This window comes from Zootermopsis nevadensis, unplaced genomic scaffold (assembly GCF_977971745.1).
Source record: "Zootermopsis nevadensis isolate Lab colony 2312 unplaced genomic scaffold, Znev_1.0 Znev_ptg000061l, whole genome shotgun sequence".
Lineage (NCBI taxonomy): Eukaryota > Metazoa > Arthropoda > Insecta > Blattodea > Termopsidae > Zootermopsis > Zootermopsis nevadensis.
The window spans coordinates 19,332,233-19,356,834 of record NW_028259192.1 but is presented as its reverse complement, the minus strand read 5'-3'; the positions used below and the strand labels follow the sequence as shown (position 1 = coordinate 19,356,834).

The window sequence follows — 24,602 nt, the reverse complement described above, 5'->3', positions numbered from 1 at the left end:
ATAAGTGGTAGGAGAAAAGAAAGTGATTGATCTGTGTTTTATCTAGTAGATACCTATAAGCATGAATTATTTTTGTGATATTTGCACTTATTCAGGGACCAGAAATGATATTAGTGGTGTTAAAGGACAATTTTTATCTGGTTGGTACAGAATTTTCTCAACAAATCAAAAGAATTTATGAGTATATGGGGACATTGAAAAAATTTAAAAGTTGGGGGAAGGTATTACAAGTAGTTGAGTTACAGATTTTATTTACTCACAGAATTTGAAGACCTTTGTTTCATAAGGTTAAATTACAGAAGTCAGTGATGCCAGTACACAAGCACCAAAATTCTGGAAGAAACTTGATACCTACTTACTCCAACATTTCCATCTTTATAAAGAAACTACCAGGACATATGAATTAATAATTATGTAATTTAACAATCTTTTCCTGTCCATAATGTCTTATAATGTTTACCTATATATTTTCTAATTTACCATTATTTTAATCATTATGTTTCATTTAAGTAGCTATTGCAGTTGATATAGCATCTCTTAACACCTACAAGCATCATGTGATTCTCTCTTATCCTTTGCATTTAGATGGAGATCAGAACCATTCAAATTTATCAAATCGGGTCAGCATTTATACCTTCCTCCGCTTTGCAATTTGCACATATTTGTAAGAAAGAATAACTTGGGAATATATTATTTACATTGTTCTGTATCTACTTTTTGGACTGCTGTAGTGGTAGAAGTTGAAAAAATGATTTTATTTTATTGTGGCAGTGTGCAAAAACTCGTTGGCCCAGGGTGGCTTCTTCTGTAAGGATGGTAACTATTACTGCACGGCAGACTATCAACGCCAGTTTGGTACCAAATGTGCCAAGTGTGGTGACTATGTGGAAGGAGAAGTGGTGTCTGCACTTGGAAATACGTACCACCAGAAGTGCTTCACATGTGCCAGATGCAGGTAGGTTATGATTGATAGAAAACAGAATGCGTCACTAAAGGGGATGTAAGTGTTCTTCACTGCAAGAACAATTTCTTGTTTTTTGGTATAGTTTTTTAAAGGAGTTCATCATCACATGTAATTGCAATGTTTACTTTTGATTTTGTATATAGAAACAATTTAAAATACATTAATTTATTTGTTTCCTAAATATCTGTTAAACAGTGAACATTCAAGTCACAGATTTATATTGTAAGTTGGTAATTTTAGAATGCAGTTCTGAACATTTAATTTTTATGAACTTTAACTTAAAAATATATTTGAACACATTGTTTGGAAATTGTACATTGCTGACTTCTGTCATCTATTCCAGGCAATTTTACCAATAATAATATTAGTTAATTTTTGTATATTTTATAATCTGCAATTACTTGAATGAAAAAAACGTGATTTATAATTTTATCTATGTCTGTATGTTAACAGATCAGAGGGGAAATGAAAACTGAGACTTGAGCATAAAACAAGATTAACAATTATTTATCTAATTTTGGTTATAAATATAATATGAGGTGAAAATTTTGTGGCACACAGGTTGCGCATCACTGCCCCATTGTAAAAAATTATAACAAATAATGTTAGTTTGGTCAGCTGACTCACCATTTTATAATTTCCTCGGCTCTGAAATGGAAGAACTTCTAATACCATAAGATCCACAGTATTAAAATGTAGACACCATACTTTTTATGAAGTACACATAGTTTGACAAGAATTTTAGAATTCCAAATATGGAGCAGCGGACACACCTCTTAGAACCTTCTTGAAGAGTGTGTTATACTGTTGAAGTACAATTTAAGGTTGTTAAATTAAATTGTGTTTATTTTAGTTATATAAGTGCTGAGTCAGTAGGATGTACATGTGAATACCTGTGCAAATAAGCTTGATAATTGAGTATGTTGGTTATTGGTGTCTGCGAAGACCTTGAAGCAGATATATGCAATCACAAAGCTGTAATGTCTCGTTGCAGGCAGCCATTCCCTTCTGGACAACGTGTTACATACACAGGGAAGGAAGTTTTATGTCAAAAGTGTGTTCAGATTCCTGTACGGGAAACACAGACCCTACAGGCAAGCCCTTCCAGCATTAATGGTCCAGGTATGCACAGTGTCTGGTTTGATGTTAACAAGAATATTGAAAACCATTAATTTGAATCAAAATGTCAATTCACTTTCACTTATGAAGTTTGGACTAGTAGGGTTGATGTTTTGCTGTATTATTCTTCCATGCATGTTATCTGCATCACAATAATCCTTATGTTGTTTTCGGTTAAGTAATTTAGCATGCTTCTCTGTATAAGCATCTGATTTCCAGTCTGATGCTTACAGAATGTGCTGGATGTCAGGAAGAGTTGAAGGAAGGACAAGCGTTGATTGCATTAGAAAGGCAGTGGCACATTTGGTGCTTCAAGTGCCGCACATGTGATTCAGTTCTGCATGGAGAGTACATGGGGAAGTGAGTATCTGGCTGCACTGATATCTCAGTACTGTAGGTTTATAATTTAAAAAAAAACTGATTTTATGCTGGAGTTAATGGCATATGTGGCAGTGTTGGTATTACTATGCAGGTTGAAATGTGAGTGTCTGTTCTGCTGTATGTTTGAGCCAAGTGCCGTTGTTGCAGAGATGGCATTCCATATTGTGAGAAGGATTACCAAAAGCAGTTTGGAGTGAAATGTGCCTACTGCAACCGATACATATCAGGCAAGGTGCTGCAGGTGAGCGCAGAACTGTCACCATTAAATTCATTTTCATAACAATTTTTTTAATAATGTCACTTTGGCTGGCTCCATTGTTTTAGTTCAGCAACAACAGTGATTTTGCTCCAAACTTTATATATGTTTTCATTATTGTACAATGTCATCAGTTCCGTCTTCCTTATAACCACAGTATAAAACTGGAGAATTTACAGCTGAGACTACTGGAGAACAGATTTGGTCTTAAATTTTTTATATAATTGTATATAGGCATTGCAGTTGGATTTATGTAAACCCTCAAAACGTTGGTAAATTGTAGCATTGTATTATTGTCATCATTTATTACCCATTGAAGATGTGTTTGTCTTGGATTGGGAAGCATCATTGTGTTGACATGCTGCTGTGGCCTTATCACAGTTGTCTGTAAAGTCTTGAAGTTAACTAAGAAAATTATGACATTAATTAAAAGACACTTGTTAAATCATCTGATCTCGGAACATAAGTCATCATTAAGTAGGTGGCATAGAATTTCTCTCTTGCGTACAGGCTGGGGATAACCATCATTTTCATCCAACTTGCGCTCGATGCACCAAATGTGGCGACCCCTTTGGTGATGGTGAGGAAATGTATCTACAGGGTAAGTATTGCATTTATTATTTGATAGGCTGTTTTATCATAATTGATATTAATAAATTATAAATGATTTATTCTTACATAGATATTATTGTAATCCCATAATTCAGTGCCTACCTAAGTATGGTCCATTTTCTTTGTTAACTTGATGTTGAATTTTGTACAGGTACAGCCATCTGGCATCCCCGTTGTGGGCCTGGTCCAACAGAAAATGGTACTGTCCTGAATGGTTCGTTGGAGAATGGCCACTGCACAGATGGGGAATCTGGCAAGGAGGGTGGTCGTGAATTTGACCATATGAGCAGCTCTGCTGTCAGCGAACTGCAGGCAAGCAGCTATGAAACAGGCATATTGTCTCATTCCATATGTTTGACTACACTAAGTACCCTAGAATGGTGTTGCAAACTTTCGCACTTATCTTGTGATTACAAAAATAAAACAGTGGGGTCACTTAGAACAGTTGAAACACATTTTATTTCATTGCTAAAATGCCAGTCAGTTAATTGATTTACATTTTGATGGACACATATTTGTTTTAATTTACATTTTGCAAATAGTGAATACTTTAAGAACATATACTTATGCCCATAATTTAGAGTCCTGATTGGCCACAATTTTTCAAAAATATCTTGTTTTTCTTCTTCTTATCTGATAAAAATTTATTATTGACAGCAGTGACTGGCATTTTACCCATGTGAAGTCTAAGTGAAGAGAATGAAGTTACTTCTTTCAAGACACCTCGTCATGCCACTTCAAGTGCTCCTTCATTAATTATGCACATCAGGCAATTGAAATAGCATACCCATTTGATATAATACGTACAATCACAATATTCTCACCATGCATGTTTCATAAAATTCTGTCTTTGCCCTGCAGACCCTGCATATACTATTTGTTCATTGTCTAACAGTGTTTGTGCTTTTCTCAGTAGGTAGTATTTACAAGAATTTTATTTTTATCAGTTCATTCAAATCAGTGTACTCACTCACTCTCTCTCTCTCTCTCTCTAATATATATATAGTGATAGTTTCTAAGTGAATTATTGCATTTCATTTTTCAGATCATTTTGTTGAGGTAGGCTTGTTCACATTATTTCCTCGGTTCCATCTGCATCAACTTAAAAAACTTTAATGTATGCTAGTTAAAGTGGGTGGTGAGCTGAACCAGTAGACTAATTCCAGTTTGTAGCTCAGACTGTTTGCTAATGTTTCAGGTTCAAATTTAGCCAATGCCACTTTTATGAAATTTAATGTAGAACTCGTATGAATCGAAACATAATTTTGTTGTCCATTGCTTTCTTGTATGTCTGGTATATGTACCAAGGTGGGATGTTAAATGGAACTCACATCTGTCAAGTCACAGAATTAGGGCAGTGGTCATACTGCCCTTAAAAATGGTAAACTTTTTATATATTAAATTTTTAATTTAATAGCACTTTTTTGTCAGGGCTCGTTTTATCAAATCATTGTTTAAACTCTGTGTAACTGAAGAGGTGAAAGACATAGAGAGACTATTTGATGGGTATATGGGTACACACATCCTGTAAGGCATCTTTATGTTGCATGTGTTCATAAGGAATCTGAAAACATTAACCAGATCATGTTCCTAAGTAGATCACTTAAAATTAACTAGGTTATCAAGATCTTTTCACTAAATCACATATACTTATTTTGTGAAATTTTATGTTTAAGTCTTTTCTACTAGTGCTGTACTCACTCACCCTGTGGTGCAGGAAATTCTTTGAAAAGTTGATTATATACTCAGCTTGTCAAAGAATAGCCCTACCAGTGCTGCATATGAGTTTGTTCTAACAGTGCTCTAATTTTATGTTGTATTAAGTATTTAATTTAGGGATATATTGTCAGCATGGGCAGTAGTGTGACTGTTGTTGAGAATGTTAATTTCTTAACTTTATGTGAAATTTGCAGAATTCAAGCATGTTACTGTTTGTCAGTTATTTTAATTTTGTTGGTTTTCCTGTTAATTTTTGTAGAAGTGTGTTTTTTAGCAATGTTGTTTGGTTTTTGCAGTTTTCTCTTCGTTCCCGCACGCCTAGTCTTAATGGTTCATTGTATAGCCCATATAATAGTTTGTCCAGAAAGGTTAGTAGCACTACATAGTATTCACTTATACCAATTCTTCATGGTGATATATTTATTCTCTCTCTGTTTCCTGAAGTGATATTAATCTAACTTTAAGTATTTATTACCTTTCTGGTTATCTGTTTAATGAGGGACTGCTGCCAAATTGTTCCCTGCAGTACTTGGAAAAGTATTATCAGCTACAGATACTTACTGGTTCTGGCTTGTTTGTCGTCTTAGATAGTTTGAGTGCTGTGATGATATAAATATGATTTCCAGACTACACAGTGTCATTTAAATTAGAAAGCACGTGGGATTAAGTATGAACATAATAATTTTTAGTCTTTGCCATATGTAATGACCAAATGGTTAGAGCTCCTGCTTCCTGTTTTGGAAGACCAGGTTTCCGAAGTAGCAATTCTAATTGTGCATCAGAAAGGAGTGATTAAAATAATGCTCAAGATAAATGATGAGAAGAAAGTCTTTTATAACAATCAAAGTTTTGTAATGAAATGAGCAAGAGTAAATCATAAGTTTTTGCATATAATACAATTGTATAGTTACAGATTTTCTTTTAAAAATAAATTTATTTGAATGGTTTTGCTTGATTGCCATATGTGTGTTTAATTGCTTGTTGTCAAATTCTCATTAGCTGAAGGCAAATTCAGACTGGCATCACTTTTGCACTACCAGACATAATGTGTTGGTGATTTGTTGTATTTTTGATAGGGGCAATAATTTTTGACTGAAGCTAGTGGTAAAAGTATGGATACTGGGCAGACGAAAACTTCATTTCAAATTTTTCTTTCAGAGTGTTCATGTAGGTAATGCATTTGTCGAAGTTTTAGTTAGTGTGGATTTCATATTGCAGAAATTCTCTTTGTTTGTTTATGGCCATGGTAATTGACATTATTTAATTTCCAAAGTGGAATGTGTAATTGTGTAGGGCTCAGGAGAAATGGTGTTAAATCTTATGTTGTTACACACATGAACAGTTATGCAGTACCACAGGGTGCTATAACATCAGGCTTCTTTTGCTGTCATACAATACATTGATGTAATTTAGACTAATCATAATATTGTTGGTCAAGGTGTTATATTTCTTGTCTTTAAATTTAAAAGTTCTGGGGGCAGAATATTTTTGAGGTGTTCTATTGCTCACAGTACGGTGATTATTGGGTAACAGACAGCCTACTGACACATTTCTTCACTAACACTGTAGTGGTTAAGAAATACACAAGTGGGAGCAGAAAGTCAGGTTGTATTAAAATCTAAGATATCCTCCAAGATATGCCTCTGCTTATACATACACAAAAACAGTAGTCACAAAAATAAAAAGGAAAATTCTAAAAATTTATCATACATGAACTTAATGCAGAACATAGTTGTGCATGCAGAAGGAGGAAAGCAGTCTTAATGTAGCTTTCTTAAGATTTCATCTAATCTCAAGTTTATATACAGTAAAATTCCCATTTAAGATTTCTGTATAGAGCAGTGAGTTAGAGCACTTAACTGAGGAAATTTAACATTAAGAAAATTGACTTGGGATCGTAGAAATTAATATTAAATGGCTGAAAACTGTAAATTGACAATTAAATAGGGGTTTTATTGTAATTTGGCATACAGATGGGATAAAATAAGTTTTATATGTTTTCCTAAAGTTCAATACCTACCCTGCAAATTTTTATGGCATAATAGTCCCCCCCCCCAAAAAAAAACAAAAAGAAACTGATCAGCCAAGTTCAAGTAAAGTTTGTATTCAGGTTATTATGTTTTATGAAGATTTCAGCAGTTGTTACCATTTCAGTACTCCGGTGGATATCAGCGCACTGGTAGTCCAGGCCTTATCCTGCGTGAGTACAAGAATAACCAGTACCCAGATGACATCAGTCGCATTTACACATACAGCTACCTAACAGAAGAGCCCACACAGGGATACTTGAAGCGACCCATCGACCCATATGACAAGCCTCCAACTTCACCACACTTTCATCGACCTTCATGTACGTATTGTAAGAATTTGGTACACATATTTGCTTCTTTCAGTCTGCATTGACTTCACTTTGAAATAATTGTGCTCATATTATGGGTATCTATTGTAGGAGATTTCTGTCTTCTGGGTTGTTGCTCTGTGTACTCTGGTCGATGTTAACCAACGTTTCAGAGGTCATACTGCCCCCGTCATCAGGGAGGCAGTATGACCTCTGAAACGTTGGTTAACATCGACCAGACTACACAGCGCAACAACCCAGAAGACAGAAATCTTCATACTCACTGCTGTGAAAACCTCAAATCTTACATCTATTGTAGGAATCGCAGCCCTTGATTATTGAAGTTAGCCAGTGACAAGTAACTGCGATGTTGCTAGATACTGCTTTGCACTCATATGTATGTGCAGAAAATGCAGTCAGAATTCTACATTAAGAGAATGATGGGTGGGTGTATAATATATCATCATATATAATTCAATATCTTTTGCAGAATCTTGTTCTTTCATATTTTCTGCTTGTCTTACTCAGGAAACCCAGCCACCTTGTGTCACCCTTTCAGGATCTTTGTTCATCAGTCTTCACTTCTGCCAAAAGCCAGAGTTATACATTGAACTTTGGCCATGAAATCCTAAGACAGGTTTTGTTACCATATTCCCTAAAGCCTGCCACAGGACCCTAACCTAAACCACTCTCTTGGTACAATGTTTACAGCTGCAAACTCCCGGAGCAGTGGCAAGTTCACACTCAACAAGGCCAGTTCCAAATCTGGCATGAAGGTTCTTGTGGACAGCATCAGGACAGAGATGCCTCGTCCCAGGTCCCCACATATGAATAACGAGGAGCCAATCGAACTTGCACACTTCCCAGCAGCCAAACGTCCTGGACCAGGAGAGCAGCCAAAGATTGAGAGAGATGATTTCCCTGCCCCACCATACCCTTACACTGATCCTGGTGAGTGTGCCCAGAACTGTATATTTTATCACACTCTTTACTATTCATGAAAATGAGAATATGCAACCAACCAAATTTTCGACTTATATCCACTGGAACTTGACATTATGTTACCTTTAACAGTTTCTGGTTTTAGAGTACAAGTTTCAGATTATGAAATCTGGGAAATGCAATAATTAGGTATGATTTCAGTGTTAACTCATAACAGTTCTTAAATTTAATGAGAAACGCCTGTCAACCATTGGTTTGTGATCAATTGATTTTGAGTTTTTAGTCGCCTAAACTCACATTTTCTTGTGGTTGTCTGTACATTAATCAGATCCTAACGAAACATCAAAACTAAAGTTTAATTTGGCTTATATTTTGGTAGTGGCATTTCCTCTGTAACATGTGATGTTATACTGCCATAACCTTGATGTTTGTGTAAACAGGTTTTAATGTGTAAAAGTGGGGTTGGCATTGAATTTTGAGTGTTGCAAGATACATCCTAATCCATTTGTCACTATATTAGATTTTGAACTGTAGATAAATTCAATTGCAGATAAATTTATAACTTTCAGATTGTTAGAGAAAAGTCCACCATTTATTTTAGGTGATATATTAATATTTGCTCTCATGCAAGGATGACTTAGAATTTGAAGTGTTTTTTGTTTAGTTCTGTCCATTAAAGGCTTGGAGTATTCAGCACACAATTAAAGTTGACCACAGCATAAAGTTTTCCACTTCCTTCCAGCACCCAGGTTGAGAATACTTTGCTTTAGCTTTGTGTGGCCTACATATTTCTTTGCGTGCGACTTCAGCATTGACTCCTTCCTTCCTCCCAGCCTGTCACTAAAAATTATTCTATCTTGTTTGACACTGTATCATAAACCAAGTGAGTATTCAAACAACACATTAATGGAAGACATTTAACCATAACAATGCAAGTAAGATTAATGTCTTTTTCTGCAGAACGGCGACGGAGGTGGTCAGACACATACAAAGGTGTCCCAGACTCAGATGAAGAAGATGAGGTAGATGGCAAGGAAAACAAGGATAATGTGGAGAAAGTAGGAGACAAGAAACTTAAGGTGATTAAGGTTTAGCTGTAATATGTCTGTTGTCAGACTTTAACACGTTTAGAATAGGAACCGTAATATGATGGATCACTTTTGGAAGCCTCTGATCAAAGTGCAGAATCTTGAATGTGTGTTTATTACCTCCATTCTGCTCTGTATTTTCTTATAATGCCATGTCTGTCTACAGAATGACAGAATTATTTGCCATGTGTGGGAGATGTGTCTTTATTCAGAAAAATATTAGGACCTTGGCAAGATCCTATTTATTTTCTTCTTTGTTATTCGTTTGAAGTTTTATGTAACTACACTCCTGAAACATAGGAACTGACAAAAATAAAACTTTAATTCTGTGTATTTGAAAATTTTATGCTAAGGAGAATATTTTAATTTGCAAGAGGTGAAGTGTATGTTGAAATGAAGAAAATTATAAAATGTGCTTCATGGTTTATGTCGTAACATGTCACTGTAAGATAATTACATCTCTGAGGTGAAAGTAGACTGGGCATGTAGTTTCACAGGAAAATAAATAAGTGATTTGAGAGGATATTTTTTAAAAGAAATCATGCACAAGACAAAGGACTGGCAGGAGAATATTAAAAGTATATTTTGAAATCAGGTGTGGTAATGTGGCTTGGATTTGACTATTCCAGTGGTTATTGAATTTTGATTTCTGTAATGACAGTAAGCAAGTAAGAGCAAAACTTCCATAACATCCACATCAGACATGATTCATCCTTATATGTGTGTGTCTGTTTTACAGAAAGAGGAGGAGGAACTAAGTAAGATTGCAACTGGCATTGGAAAGGTGTTCTTACAGAATGTACGTGAGCGTGAAAAGCTGCGGCAGTGGAAGTTGGCACATATTGATCCTCGCAATGCATCAAGAACTCCATCTGCTGCACATGAGCCTGTTTATCGTCTTCGCTATGAGTCTCCCGTTAATGCTTGTAAGTTAAACAATAAGAAACTTCAATGGTTGTCTTCTGTGTTGTAGCACCATATAGTCTGGTAGAAGTGTACCAACATTTCAGTGGTCCTTGCTGCCTCCATCATTAGGCTGATGGCTAAAAAATTCCTTCTTAATAAGGATCTTGTTGCTGTCGTTATAAAGGCTTCTGTGTGCAAGAGTTCCTCTGGCTCAGATATGTACATCATCTAAATAACATATTGTGTTTTAGATTTATTTTCAGAGTATGCAAACACTGGTAAGACAAGACAGAAATCTATATAATAAACCAGAAAAGTTAAGCCCCAAATATGGTCAGTTACATACCGGAACAAAGCTGTGCATAGCAGAGAATGCTGAGAATTTTATACTACTACTAAACACATTTGCAGTATGACATTATTTTGGTGTATTCTTTGTATTGCCACGGGGCGTGACGCTGACCACTCACCTCCATAAAGTTCCATGGTCAAGAATGAGTAGGAGCTGTACTACCTCTCCCCCCAAGCGCCTATATGGCAATAGTGGGTCAGCTTTACTTTACTTTGTATTGCCATCTTGCATTTCTGTTTTTTTCGACTACTTTTCTTCCACATTTTATTCTTAACATGACCATATTATTGCATTGTTTTACTTTTTTATATTTCAAAATAATTTACATTGTATTTATCCATATCTGTGGGTACTGTCATGCTGAGTAGAATATTTGGACCTGAGAGGAAGGAAGTAGCAGGTGGCTCGAAAAAACTGCATAATAAGGGGTTTCTTAATTTGTACCCTTCACAAGCAATATTAGGATTATCAAATCTGGAAGAATGTGATGGGTGGGACATGTGAAATCCATGAAAATGAGAAATGCTTACAAAAGTTTAGTTGGAAAACCTAAAGGGAAGAGACTTCTTGGGAAAGACAGATATAGATGAATATTATTAAAGTGGATTTGAAAGGAATTAGATGTGAGGATTTGAACTTCATTTATGTTGCTCAGGATTGCATCCAGTGATCTCTTGCAAATACAGTGAAACCTCGATGCATCGTTTTCGAAGGGGGTGGGAAATAAAAACGATGAATGCGGGAAAACGATAGATGCGGGAAAGCATTAAAAATTTTAAAAAAAACGATGTTTCTCTTTCAAAGTTACTTCTTTGTACCAAAAAAGTCTTTAATGGTCAACTGGTTTGTCGAAACTTTACGTTTTAGACCAAACAGAGCACTTTCCACGTTCAAAATGTTTTCCTCGTCACGTTCACTAATATTAAGCGCATAAAAGAACGACTTCACTTTTGCCAATGCTTCGGCAAAACTCGGCAAAGCTTCGGGCTCGCATTCGTCGTCTTCCTCTTCCTCACCACTCCCACCCCCTTTGCGGACAATAACAGGAAGAATGGAAATACTATTACTGCCGAACTCAACGAAACGTAGCTGTAGAAGACCCTGAACCGCTGGAAACGAGATGAACCAGAAGAATGAAAAGTGCCGCCAGCCTTTCCTTTGTACTTGTAATAAAAGCATTTGTGAAGAAATTCACACTGCACATGCCATCTGGCATCGCTGGAACGAAATATGAGTGTACCCTAATTAAAATCGTAAAATTTCTGACAACGAGCACCGCCATTCACTCCAACCATCACCTCTGCACCGCTGACCCTCATTCCAAAAGAATGTGCTGGTTGGGCGACATAACAGGTTACCGCTACTGTGTATTCCAAAAACATTATGCGTCTTTCGGTATTAATTTATCTCTAAACCCAGCATTTTAAATTCTCAGGAACGATCATTGCGGGAAAATTGTGGGCCGGGACTAAGATTTTTGAACGATCGATGCGATAAAACGATAGTTCGAGGAACGATAGAAGCGGGAAAATGTAACATTATTTTATATGGGATGTATTCGGGACCGAACAAAACGGACGATGCATCCGGGAAAACGATAGTTCCGGGAACGATGGATAGAGGTTTCACTGTACTGTAATTTACCTTCAAGTTCCAAAGAAGACAAAGAATGCCTTGAGTGATTGCTGGCTTTTTAGAAGGTCTCTATGACATGAATTTAGTTTGTCATACTACAATGCAGTTAACATGCTCGTATTTTAATTTATATTTTGAGACATTAAAAAATTATTGATGTAGAATAATATAGTAGCTTTACTTGTTGGATACCAGTGTTCTGTAATTGTCTTGACTGTTGTCTAATATTGCTTCAGCTCCATCTCGTAATGTGGATCATCCTCGACCATGGGAGGATGACGAACTGATGGATCGGAGCTCTAGTTATCGATCTTCAGTTGGACGATCTGTAGGGACCATACCAAGCTATAACGGTGAGTGGTTACTCTGTGCACTTTTGAAATGTGTTGGATTGTGGGTGAGTGGTGCTTACTTGCCAATTAAGGGGCAGTTAAATACACTATTTCAGTTTGATGAGGACATGTTTCTTATTTGTCCACATAGGCCAGAAATATTACAGGAATTTCTACATCATATTAATAGTCAAAGACCTGCTGTACGGTTTACCATGGAAATGGAAACAAATAATATTCTTCCATTCTTAGATGATCTGGTCACAAAATGGGGGTCAACATTAAGGAAACTACTCTCACAAAACTAAATGCACCCTTAATGGGACATCGATTATACCCAGACCTTACAGGCATATTTAGTGTGTGAGGCTGTGTATATCACATCCCATGTAAATGTGGTAGGTGCTGTGTTGGTGAATCAAGTAAATTACTGGGAGTGCTTATCAAGGAACACAGACACAATCTTAGACAGGGTCTGGTGGAGAGAGAAAAACTGGCCTATGACGGGTGTCATCAGGTATCCTACAACACTGATAATTTTCTTGGGTAGTGGTGTTTCTTCATTGTTTGTTCTAGGAATTTTATTGTAGTTTTTTATACTACATTTATCATGGCCCCTGCCTGTCTTTATCATGTTTCTTTCATGGATTGTGGTTTTAATGAGAATACTGATGTTTTGTAGTCATAATATCTAATTTACAGATTTTTTGGAGTTTATTCAGTTTATCTCCTGCTGTTGATCCTGATGGTTGCGGTTCATATTCTGCAGCTGTAACTACTGTTCTTGTCTGGAGATTAATATTAGGTGTTTTCAGTGGATCCAACTTATTAGGTCGTGCTTTCAATTCAATAATTATTTTATTCTGTTTCACAAGTGAAAGAACAAACTGAAAGTGATGACAATCTTTTTTTAAGGATGGGTATGGGCAGCAGAAATTAAAAAATGAAATAAATTCTATATTTATGCACCAGTTAATTAAATATAACTTACTATTAAGGAGTTTTAATTGTTGAATGATATATTTTAATTCACACATAAAACAGAACTTTTGCTTAAACTCAGCTTAAATGTTTTATATAAAGATGCTGAAAGACTTTAATACACGAATGTAATAAGAAAGGCTTGGTCACAGGTACAAATATGCAATGTCTCCAATACTAATAGCAGTGTTAATGGGACAATATTATACTGAGAACTTTATTTTCTGTACTGCAATGTTAACACCATGTATTAAATCAAATGTTGAGTCAAAAACATGACCATACATAAATATTGGAATGTATGTACAGCCTCAGTGATGAAAATGCTTGAGAGATGGAGAATTGAGACCAGCTTCTGGTAGATCCTTGAAGTTTGCATTTGTTTGAATTGGAGTAGTTGTAAAAAAAATTATTTGTAAGTTTCCATTTAAAGTCTTGAGCAACTAAGAATGCCATTATCCATCAGGGTTTTGCAGCTTACTGATCAACTTGCTTTGATTGTTAACGGCTGCTTTATTTTATTGAGATTTGAAGTTCTCACATTGGTGAAAATTTTGATATTGGTCTAAGACAAAAATATTGTTCAGCTTGATATAGTCTTTAAATTCATAAGGTATTTATAGTAAATGTTGTGGCAGGTTATACATGACCGGTTGGTTTATCTTCACAAGTTTGACCCTTTTAGTACCTGTGATCAGGAATTTGATCTAGTTTCTGACAGTTTTGCAACCTGTAGAAGATCATAATTTCACAAGTAATTAGTTGCTTTTCAGTTGTAATTTTATTTCATTTTCTATAATGTATTGGCCACCCACATATTTGCTTTCTCAAAGAATTTTATAGAGCCATTGAGAGCAACCATACAAGGTGAGACAAGAATTATGTTTATATTCTTTGTAATTTCTGCATGACAAACACATTCTTCAGGTTCTGTAGCTAGTATTATTTGTATTTGCAGATTTGATTAATTTATTTTTGGGCTGTCTGTTGCATGGCTAAAAATTTTCACCTCATTTAATTTCAGTGATTTGTGAGCCATAATTTTTGTTAATAATTTGTTTTCATAAGTTTAACAACTACTACAATTTCTAAGAAAATCTTAGCAGTTAAGTATGGTGGACTTTGCTGTTACATGAATTTTAGAATTAATATAAAAGTTTATCTGTTACACTTAATGGTCTTAGTACTGATTAATTTGATGTTAAATTTTTATAATATGCATATGTATTTTTGAGAGATTTAGCCAATTTAATGTTCATAGCATTATATGAATTATAAACTTTTTAGGGTCAGGATGTAGCTTAGATCTGCATTAGTGCCCTTGATTATCTTCAGATTGTGCTTAATGATAAATGTTTGCTACGTGACAGTTGAGTATGACAACAGTTCAGGTCATATATAATATTAAGATGAAGTGAAGGTAAGTTTCACCCTAGTCCTAAGTAACGTACTGTATGTATGTATGTGGTAGGGGTATGGAGGAAAAGTCCACGCATTTTTAATCTTGTTACTTCATGTCTGTGGAAGTGAGCAGTTATTTTCACATTCTGGCCACTTACTCTTCATAAAAGAGCTTCTTATACTCGTTGGATTGTCCCCAGACATAGCAGTTTATATTAAATGTAAATGTTTTATTTAAATGCTAGTTTTATATGGATATTCTGAAGTTAACTATATTTATAATTTTCTAGACACTGTTCTGTAATAAGTGTTTCTTTATTTTTGCATACTTAGCAGTGATAGCACTGCAGTTTGCACAATCAGACATTTTAAAACAATTAATACATAGTCTTAATAGTTCTTGGCACTGTTACATGTTTATAATAAAACTATCGGTAAATTGTTGCACGAATTTCCTTACTTCATAAGTTGTTAAAAGATATTTAGAATTTTGATATTAAGCACCATCTTTCCTGAGTATTTCATTGGTAAAAAAGTAGCAGTATTATGGAAATAGAATAATAGTAATGTTAACTTGAATTGCATACAAATCCATACCCAGCTGAAGGTATTTGAACTTGTTAGGAACATGCCTTATTTTCCCGTACATCCTTAATAGCCTACTGCAGCTCTGCAGTTTTTATGCAGTATTCTCTTTAGTACCATGTCATAATATTGGAAGAGTTTTTAAAACTTGAAAATGTGAAAATTAAGTGAGAAATGAGTGACTGAGCAGTACAGTACGTGAGTTCTCAGTTGGTGGAAGAATATTGGGTATTTAAATCACAGCTTTACTCCTTTACAACGAAATGATATAAGACTGAAGAAAGACCAAAAATTTTATTGTATATTGCAGTTGTCATCTTTCAGTCTTGTCATCTCCTTGTCTCAGAAGAAAGGTAATTTTGTGCATAAAATATCCGTTCTTTCATAACTGTTTTTGATGTATGCTGCTTCCTTTCTCACCTGATTTTACATTCATACTAAGTGTTTACCTTTTAACTTATGTTTAAAAGTAGAGAAATATTGCATGATTACCAAAATGTGTGTTAAACATAACATGAAATAATAATGAAAAGTTTGCATGCCTTATTACAACATAATATTTCTGCATGGTTCATGCACAGAAGTAGGTTATTTCTCTGCATGTAAATTACATGTTTGCTACATGGGAAACATCTGTGTTTAAAACTATAATTTTGTTACAGACCCCTAATAATGAGCACTTCCAAGCTTTCAAAACATCTAGTAAATTAGAGCTAGTTCATCAACATTATTATTAAAAGGTCCACAGTGATTGATAGTCACATAATGTCCTTGGGTACCTTTAATGTAAGGTCCATTAATCATAAGGCACAACTTAAATATAAACCATGTCTTCACAGTGAATATCTTCAGCTGTAAATAGTGTCAAGGCTGATATCCAGTAATTTGTCTTTCAGCTGAACAATTTTACACTGGATAGGCACTGCAATTTTATGTTGCCTTTAGTTTGTTTACAGCTCACATACATTGACATAAGTTACAATTGAACACCGACCTGTTCATTGCACAGCCAATCCTTTTTAACCCGGGGCAGAATCTCTTTTACCTTACCAACTTTTTTAAAGTATACAGTGTGAGATCTGTTGTCATTTTGAGGAAAATTCCACAGTTTCTCCTCCATTGTTATAGCCGGGTTTTGACCTTTCTAGTTCTGTTTTGTAGATGTCACAAGTATAAGTTATGTTCTATTTATTTTTTTTGGTTTTGTTGTTACTTGTTCCTAAAGCCTTACATTTCATTGTACAAAAATAATACTCAGATTAAGTACAAAGTAATCAGTTACAACTGCTGTCAGTTTGGCAGTGTAGAATATTTATGAAGATCATTTAAACAGGAAATAGTTTTTTTTCAGTGAATGATATTAAGTAGATGTATTATTACATAATGGGTCCGGTGCCGTCTGAGGCATCATGCTTCGGACTGGCGATACGGAATGTGCACTGGTTCGAGTCTCGGGGGAGAAGAAATTTTCTCATGAGCTTTCGACCAGTGTATGGGACCGATGCCAACCCAGCATTGTGAGGAAATTGGGGAGCTACAATGGGTAGCGTAATCCAGTCGGGAAAACTAGCAATGGCTGGGGGTTCGTCGTGCTGACCACACATCACCCTATATCTGGTTGGATGATCGTTCACCCCTGCTTGGGCATGTGAACGTGAGGCCAGCAGTCAAGCTAGTCGGCTTTGGCTCTCTGGAGCTGTTATGCCTCGGATTTAATTTAATTTTAATTATTACATAATAAATACTTTCTCAAAGAGATAAATGTTACTTAATGTATACTTTGTGAAATTTGTTTAAATTTTTATACTGTAACATTAACAAGTCTGAAGATGTACACACAATGTGACAATTCTGGCACCCTCACTCTATCATTGTCTGTGTACTTTGTTTTGAAAGAAAAATTTTGTTTCATTATCCAATTTTAATCAAACCTGGAATGTTCTTATGTTGTTAACATATGGACAGATTAACAGATAGACAGAACTAAGCTAATTGGTACAACTTTTGATTACAAATACTCAATAAAGGCATTTTAGGTGACTGCCCACTGCAGCTGAGTTGCACCTTAAAATTTGTTTCTTCTTTCATTTCTGAAAGCAAAAATTAAGATTACTTTGACTTGAAATTTATAACAACTACACCTGGATGGTGTGCATCTCTTTCTATTCATTGGCTTATGATGGAGACACAATGCTAGATGTACTGAAATCTTTTGGGGGGAAAGGTATAAGAGAGCGGGTGATTTTTTTTTTCAAAATTTTTATGAGCAAATAGTTGCATGTTTAAAAAATATTTGAGCCATATTAAACACTCAGATATAAATAAATATTATGCAGCATAGGCATACATGAAAATGATTCCACTGTCACTTTTTGCTTATCAGAAGTAAATGTTTGAGAATTTGTTTCAATGTCTATATATTTGTGTAACACATAATACTGTGCTTCCAATACTCCCATGAATGAATCTTCTCATTTAATATAACACTTAACAGTGACATTTTGAGTTGCATTATACATCTTCAATAATATTGCCTGAAATTGATGGTACATTATGGTTTTTTATGAACATACCAGTACAGGTGATGATGCCCTTTCTCACACTGTATGTATTTCCCATGCAGCAAACATGAGGAGTGAGTAGTCTGTGTTGTGTTGATGTGCGGTATTTGTTTGTAGTGGTATCATCACTGCGGGCTGCTCCAAAGCCCGGATATGGTCTCAAGTCCTCCACCTTGCCTGCAACAGGACGAAACGGCGGCCCAGCGGGCTTTGCTGTGAGTATTGTTTGCCCTTCTGTCATCCCTCCTGCTGTCCTTGTTTGTTTGCTTGCTTATTCCTTTTTCCACCCTGTGTGGGTGGTGGCCAATAATAAACTTTTGATTTACAGATATTGCAAGATTGTCTCCTCGTGACAGTAAACTACTACCAGTCCTGTGAAGTATTTTAACAAAATTGTTTACATCATGCTCTTAGTTTTCATGATTACTTGAAGTTTAAAATCAAGTTTATTAATTGGCTTGAATTGTGTAAATTGTATCCATTTTCTGCAGTAGGCCTCATATTTTATAAACTCTGTGTTTCAGCAGTTCTGTCTGCTCATGGCTGTATGTGATTGTCATTCTAATAGTCAACATTGTTATTTACTTTTATACAGCAGCAATTGAATGATTGAGCCCAACACCCTTTGAATACTAATTTCATATGCTTGCAGATTCTGAATGTTGACTATATTAAGTACTTCTGCTTCCAGGTGTATGAAGTTTATGTTCTGAAAAGTCAGTAAAACTTATTAAATTAAAAATTATATGGTAAATCTGAAGACATGGATGCTCAGATGTTAGTGCCAAATTCATGGGTATAAGTAGCTAGATGTGAATTTGAAAAAGATAATACCAGATGTCTGCTTCCCATTGATGTCTCTTTAGCTGATCTCTCTTGGTACACTGAGAAGACTAAATTTTTCTTCATTGATATTCACAAACAGGCAAATGGAATTCTTACACAGGTAATAAGAAAACATTAAATTCAGTGATTTGGCTGGTAATTTTACTGTCATGAGGTTGGCAGCATGTGACTGGGGATCCTGTGTCTGGTGTTATTTCCCTCTCTTGGGGGTTCTTGTGTTGTTGGTTGTAGTTGTTAGCGCCCTGCGCCACGTGCCAAAACCAGGTTATGGACTAGCACCTCGTTCACACACATTCAGCAGTACTGGTGGCAGTGTGTACAACATTGGAGTAAGTCCCTGTCTTTGTTTTGTGTTAGTAGTTAATGTTGGTAGGCTTGCTTTTCCTTGTAACCTCTGTTCTGCTTGTCCATTGATGGTAAAATATATGAATAGAAAGGAGCGTGATTATATTGATCCTGCTTTCATACAGATATGGTTAAATCAGATGTGAATAATGTAGACATTTTCCTTTGGCTAGGTATAATAATTTTGTTGTTGTAATTAATTGAACCTACGCCTTGTTATTCGACAGGCTTTACACTACCAAACAGCCACATAGGATTAGTTGTGAGACAGTTTAATTCACATTACCAGAGATTGTGCATTTTCTTACAATCTGAACTACTAATTCATGTGGCATTCTATGTTAGTGGTGTGAGAGACTTGAAATTTCATGTACTTTGTTGTGTTTTCATACTGAAAGTCTTTTACATGGACCTGTTGTATTTCCTTTAAATCTTTGTTGATAGTAAATTTCTTTGGGTTTCTTAGTATTGATTGGTATTTGTGCACAGAACATCAGAACATACTCAAAGTAGAGTTTTTGCATGAAGTGGTACAATTTGTGGTATATGTACCCAGTGTTTATAATATATTGAGATGTGTACAGCGGTGGGTTATTTTAACTGAACATACATGTATAATATAGTGATTTGTTTATGTACAATTTTGCATGGCAGTTGGTAGATCAGGTGAGGCATGGTATGGTTCATCCATGCAGTTCTGTTTGTCATATTCATAAAGTACATAAGAGTGATTAACATTTGTTTTGTGGTGTTTGTGTTGGTATGGATAAACCATGTGGTTGACATTCAGTTTTCTTGGAATTGTAATTTTTCAAAATATTAATTCTTTTTAATTCTGGATCTTGACAGTGTTCCATTTCAGGGTTAGTCAAAAAATATGCACCAGCAACAAAATGTTAGTTTCGGAGTCTGCCATGTCCATTCTTTTCAAGATCTGTGTGTGTGTGTATGTCTGTCTGTCTGTCTGGTCTGTCGTTTGCTGAATAACATTAAGTTCTTTGCATATTTGTTATTGTTTCTCACTTGTCTAACTCGGTACATCTCTTGACATTTCTTAAGACCCACAATTCTTAATACTGATGTAATTACTGTGTATTTACTTCATAGGAAATGTGGCTCTAAAGTAATAAAAATGTGAAGCTTCTATACTCAATTTTAAAAGAATTATTTGTACCAGATTGGATGTTTTCCTTTAAAATACTTTTTAATGATGTTTTCATATTAAATGTTCACAAAGGTTTTGTAGGGCAAAACAAATCTCTTTCAAATTTTCTCCTATCTCTGACTGAAAATGTTATTATTAATATTATAGTGGTAACATGTTATATTATGGACTCCAGATGCTAATGTAGTTTATTTTGTGTAATAATAAGTTGACTCATGCTTGTCATTTCAGGGTGATTTCTCATTCAGTGGCCTTGGAGACAAAACTCATAGCACTGAGTTCAGCAGTGGCAAATCTGATAGTGAGTAACATTCACATTTCTAACATAAGAGGAGAAGGGAGGAGGGCAGTTACCTTAATGCGAATTCTGTTATGTAATTTATGAGAAGCTACCACTAGAAACATGCATGAGTATAATGTACAGTCAGTATGTCAGAGGAGGGATTTATTTGGAGGAAGGGAAGTGTGTATTTTATTTTGGGAAGAATATATCAGTCAGAGATTGTAATCACTAATAATGTGCATACACTTGGCTGTAGTAAGGTGGGTTAAGTGGCTGGAGCATGTAGCATGCTTGGGAGAGAGATGAAATCTGTACATCATCTTACTCAATAAACCTGAAGAGAAACCTGTTACATAAGACTTTGAGCCATAAAAATCTTGATTTCTGTGAAAACGATTGTCATAAATAAAGTTTAAGAGTGATTTCTTACATGACTTTTTTATGTAATTTGTTACATAATTTTAATTAGTTCTATCTTGAAGTATTCCAGAGGTAACAGTTCCTTATACTTAGACAGGATATGCTCTTTAAAATGAACCTCATGGCATTACAAGTGTGCTGTTGATTTTGCATGGCTAGGGACAAGATTGATGTGTCATCAATTATACTAACAGGAAAAACAAAGTTGACTGTCTTTGGGGTTGCAGCACTGTGTAGTCTAGTAGAAGTGTACTACAACCCAGAACACTTCCAAATTCATACTCATCACTGTGAGAACCTCAAATCCTTAACAGGAAAAAGTTCTTACTATAGTTTTGAATATGGAAGACCTCTGATGCTTTTAATTTGTGTACATATTATGAGCTGGATGGGAAGCAAAGGTGGTCAGAATAAGAAGAAGAAAACACGTTGCTTCTGTGATGAGAAACCCATACCTGAAGTGTTTGTACATCTTTTTAGTTATTGGTGGAATATAATTTGTGGATCAGTAAATGAAGAGTTGTTTTGTGCAGGTGTGGGCATTAGAAGTAAACCAATGTGATTCCATTATCATTTGTACTTATATTCATAAGTTCTGTGCACAAAGTTCATAAAATGAATGTGTGACATGGATGCTGAGTCTGTCCATTAAGCCAAATGTTTTATCACCAAAATAACTTGATTTAGATAACAATTTTATATTGAGCAGTTGGCACTTAAAGTTACTATATAATTTTAATTTTGGTTCACATCTTTCCAGTATAACTCCTACTTTCAGTGAAGCTCAAATTGAACTTTATCAATCTTTTTTATATACATATATATCATGATATTTCAGTAAGGTAGTGGCAGACTGGTAATTTCATTTACTAAAACATATCATGTCTTTTGGTTGGCTTTCGTGCCCACAATTGTGCTCATGTTGCATGACGTTGGTACACAAGTAATGAAACTAACACATGATTACTGAGGTTCAAGTACAGAGTGCTTAAAGGTTGTTGCAGCCATTTAGCCTTGGGGTATACAACATTATTGAGTACTGAGTATTCTGTAGTGTCCTTCCCCTCCACCATCCCATGTACCACAGTCATAAGTGCTGTTGGCCAGAAATGGAGTTCATGTGAAACATTCCCAAATGTTCTGATTATTTGCATCAGAGCTGTATTTAATCATTCTTTGAAGGTTTCTGACTAGGGATATACTACAGTCTTGATTTGATCTTGGAAAATATATTTTTCACAAAGGGACAAAGTAGAACATAATTGTGGCATAATAGCTTTTCAGTTACATGTGCTATTATAGAAGGAAAATATAAGGATTTCACTTCAGTTTTATGCATGCATAAGTTTAATTTGTCTCAAATAAATTTACTTGAAGAAGCATGGGTTAATAGTATAGATGGTGTTTGGAACCCATTTCCATAAAAGGATTTTTAATTAATAGCTACTGTGATGTTAATGTCTCTTTAGGTCCTACAGCTTCTGCCAGATTTTTTTATCTCTGCAGTATTTATTCACTGAAATGGATGTATAAATGTACATTATTCTTGCAGTGTCATAGTCCATATCTTCTAGTTTCAATACATACTTAATTCTTTTAATTCATTTTAGTAGGAACATCAGTCAGATCTGTTATTCAAGAGCATTTGTGGTGATTATGATAAACACTCACATGCTTTTGCACATAAGCCTGAAAATTAATTAAACATCTGGCTCATGTGCTTAAAATGTAAGTGCTGCTCATCAGAATATGTTTCTAAGTTGCATCGGACAGTTTCATTGTCAGAAATGTAGCATAATTAATATGCTCAAAACATTTGGGATGTTTTCATATATAAACCCTTACTAAGTCACTCACAGTTTTATGTTGTGGGGTGTCTTTATGCTCGTGGAACTTGGTGTAAACTGGAAAGCAGTTGTCAATTTGTATCTGTATTGAAAATAATGTTCAGAAAACTAATTCAGAACCTTTCAATCATTCAAGCTTCATTTACAAATCTTATTGATTGATCTTATTTTTTCAAACATGGGAAATATTAATAATAATTTACGTAGTTTGACAAATTTTCTTATTAATGAGGAACAATGCAGTAATTCAGAACTTTTATTATTAAATTTTACCTCATTTAAAGGTGAAGGACAAAAGATTTATAAATGTTTCAATTGCTTGCAGGACAGATATGAACAGTTTTCATATGTTGACTTGTTATTTTGCAAAGGATAAGTCATTTTAAGTTAATTCTGCAAGTAGTTTTTGCTGTGGTTTGACATTCTGACATGAATGTTCTGACAGTGACACATTCAAATTGTAATTATATAAACTTGTCTGGTTGTAAAACACACTTTACCTTCTTCTTCCCCCCCCCCCCCCCCCCAGTGGCAGATTTAATTGCTGCAAGATGTATTGTGGTGACAATAATAATAATATAAATTTTCTCCTGTATGCCCCTCCTGAACACCCTTTTTCCTTTAGTAACTTAGCGTCTGGCAGTCGGCTGTTGGTTGATTTAGATGTACCTCTTTTTCCCCCCTAGTTTCAGCTGGATCCATTTCTGAGGTGGACAGGCGGGGATTGGTACGTACGAATCTGAAGACATTGATTCGGTGATACTAATTAGTAGTGGGGATGGTGTTTGAGGCTTTTAGCTTTACTAACATCTTGTAGAAGTTTTGGTGTGTTTGTTCTGTGCATCTCATTATTGATTAAGTGAACTGTGATGGGCTTTGTAGGTTGGTTTAAGGCTTTTATATGCATGATTTATTTTCATTTCACAAAGGTGATGTATATGTTTGTACACTATTTAGTGGATATTGCCAAAAATAAAATATTGAACGTAGATAATCATTGAAATATGTGACTTAACATTTTTATCAATGTCATAGTCATAGGGTACATAGCCATTGCAGAAATTCTGTAATTTATTGTATTGATTATTTTATGCTAGATTTGGAGAAATTACATAATTTTGTAGTCTGCCAGCATGGAAAGCATTGATTAAAAAATGTAATTTTTTTTCAAATGTGTGTCTGAATCATCTGATGACTAAGCAAAACAGTGAAACAGAATCACACTTGTAAACTTCAGTGCTCCTTTGCCCTCCTTATCTGCTATCATCTTGCTATGTTATATGTTTACTACGGTAGTATGTTCTGTAGGTTTCAAAATATACCAAAATTCCCTTCATGAGATATTGTAAAAATGAGGTGGCATTTTTATGAGACTATTCCTCGATTAAAACTAGACTTTAAAGTAATGTCAAATAATTTTTCACATTTTCATTTTGTCAGCCATTATGTCTTCTTTGCATTATCTGTCTATCCACAGCTTTCTTGTATGTCTTTATATAACCCCCAATTTATTTACATGAACAT

The 24,602-nt window shown here is 35.0% G+C and overlaps 1 protein-coding gene across 13 annotated transcripts in view; it reads left to right on the top strand.

Moving 5' to 3' along the window:
- The window catches only part of Unc-115a (actin binding LIM protein Uncoordinated 115a), a 78,191-nt gene that overhangs the window by 43,215 nt on the left and 10,374 nt on the right, over positions 1-24,602 (top strand). For 4 of the 13 annotated variants that reach the window (XM_022081007.2, XM_022081012.2, XM_087340613.1 and 1 more), the window contains 15 exons: positions 772-955; positions 1,959-2,086; positions 2,317-2,443; positions 2,612-2,705; positions 3,231-3,321; positions 3,484-3,644; positions 5,348-5,419; positions 7,206-7,401; positions 8,101-8,340; positions 9,292-9,410; positions 10,159-10,345; positions 12,549-12,665; positions 18,290-18,387; positions 20,760-20,829; positions 23,765-23,805. In XM_022081007.2, coding sequence (XP_021936699.1) covers positions 772-955; positions 1,959-2,086; positions 2,317-2,443; positions 2,612-2,705; positions 3,231-3,321; positions 3,484-3,644; positions 5,348-5,419; positions 7,206-7,401; positions 8,101-8,340; positions 9,292-9,410; positions 10,159-10,345; positions 12,549-12,665; positions 18,290-18,387; positions 20,760-20,829; positions 23,765-23,805 — 1,925 coding nt within the window. Of the gene's footprint in view, positions 1-771; positions 956-1,958; positions 2,087-2,316; positions 2,444-2,611; positions 2,706-3,230; positions 3,322-3,483; positions 3,645-5,347; positions 5,420-7,205; positions 7,402-8,100; positions 8,341-9,291; positions 9,411-10,158; positions 10,346-12,548; positions 12,666-18,289; positions 18,388-19,249; positions 19,348-20,759; positions 20,830-23,764; positions 23,806-24,602 lie in introns of those variants that run through there. The other 9 variants (XR_015532629.1, XR_015532630.1, XM_087340614.1 and 6 more) reach the window with 9 other exon arrangements.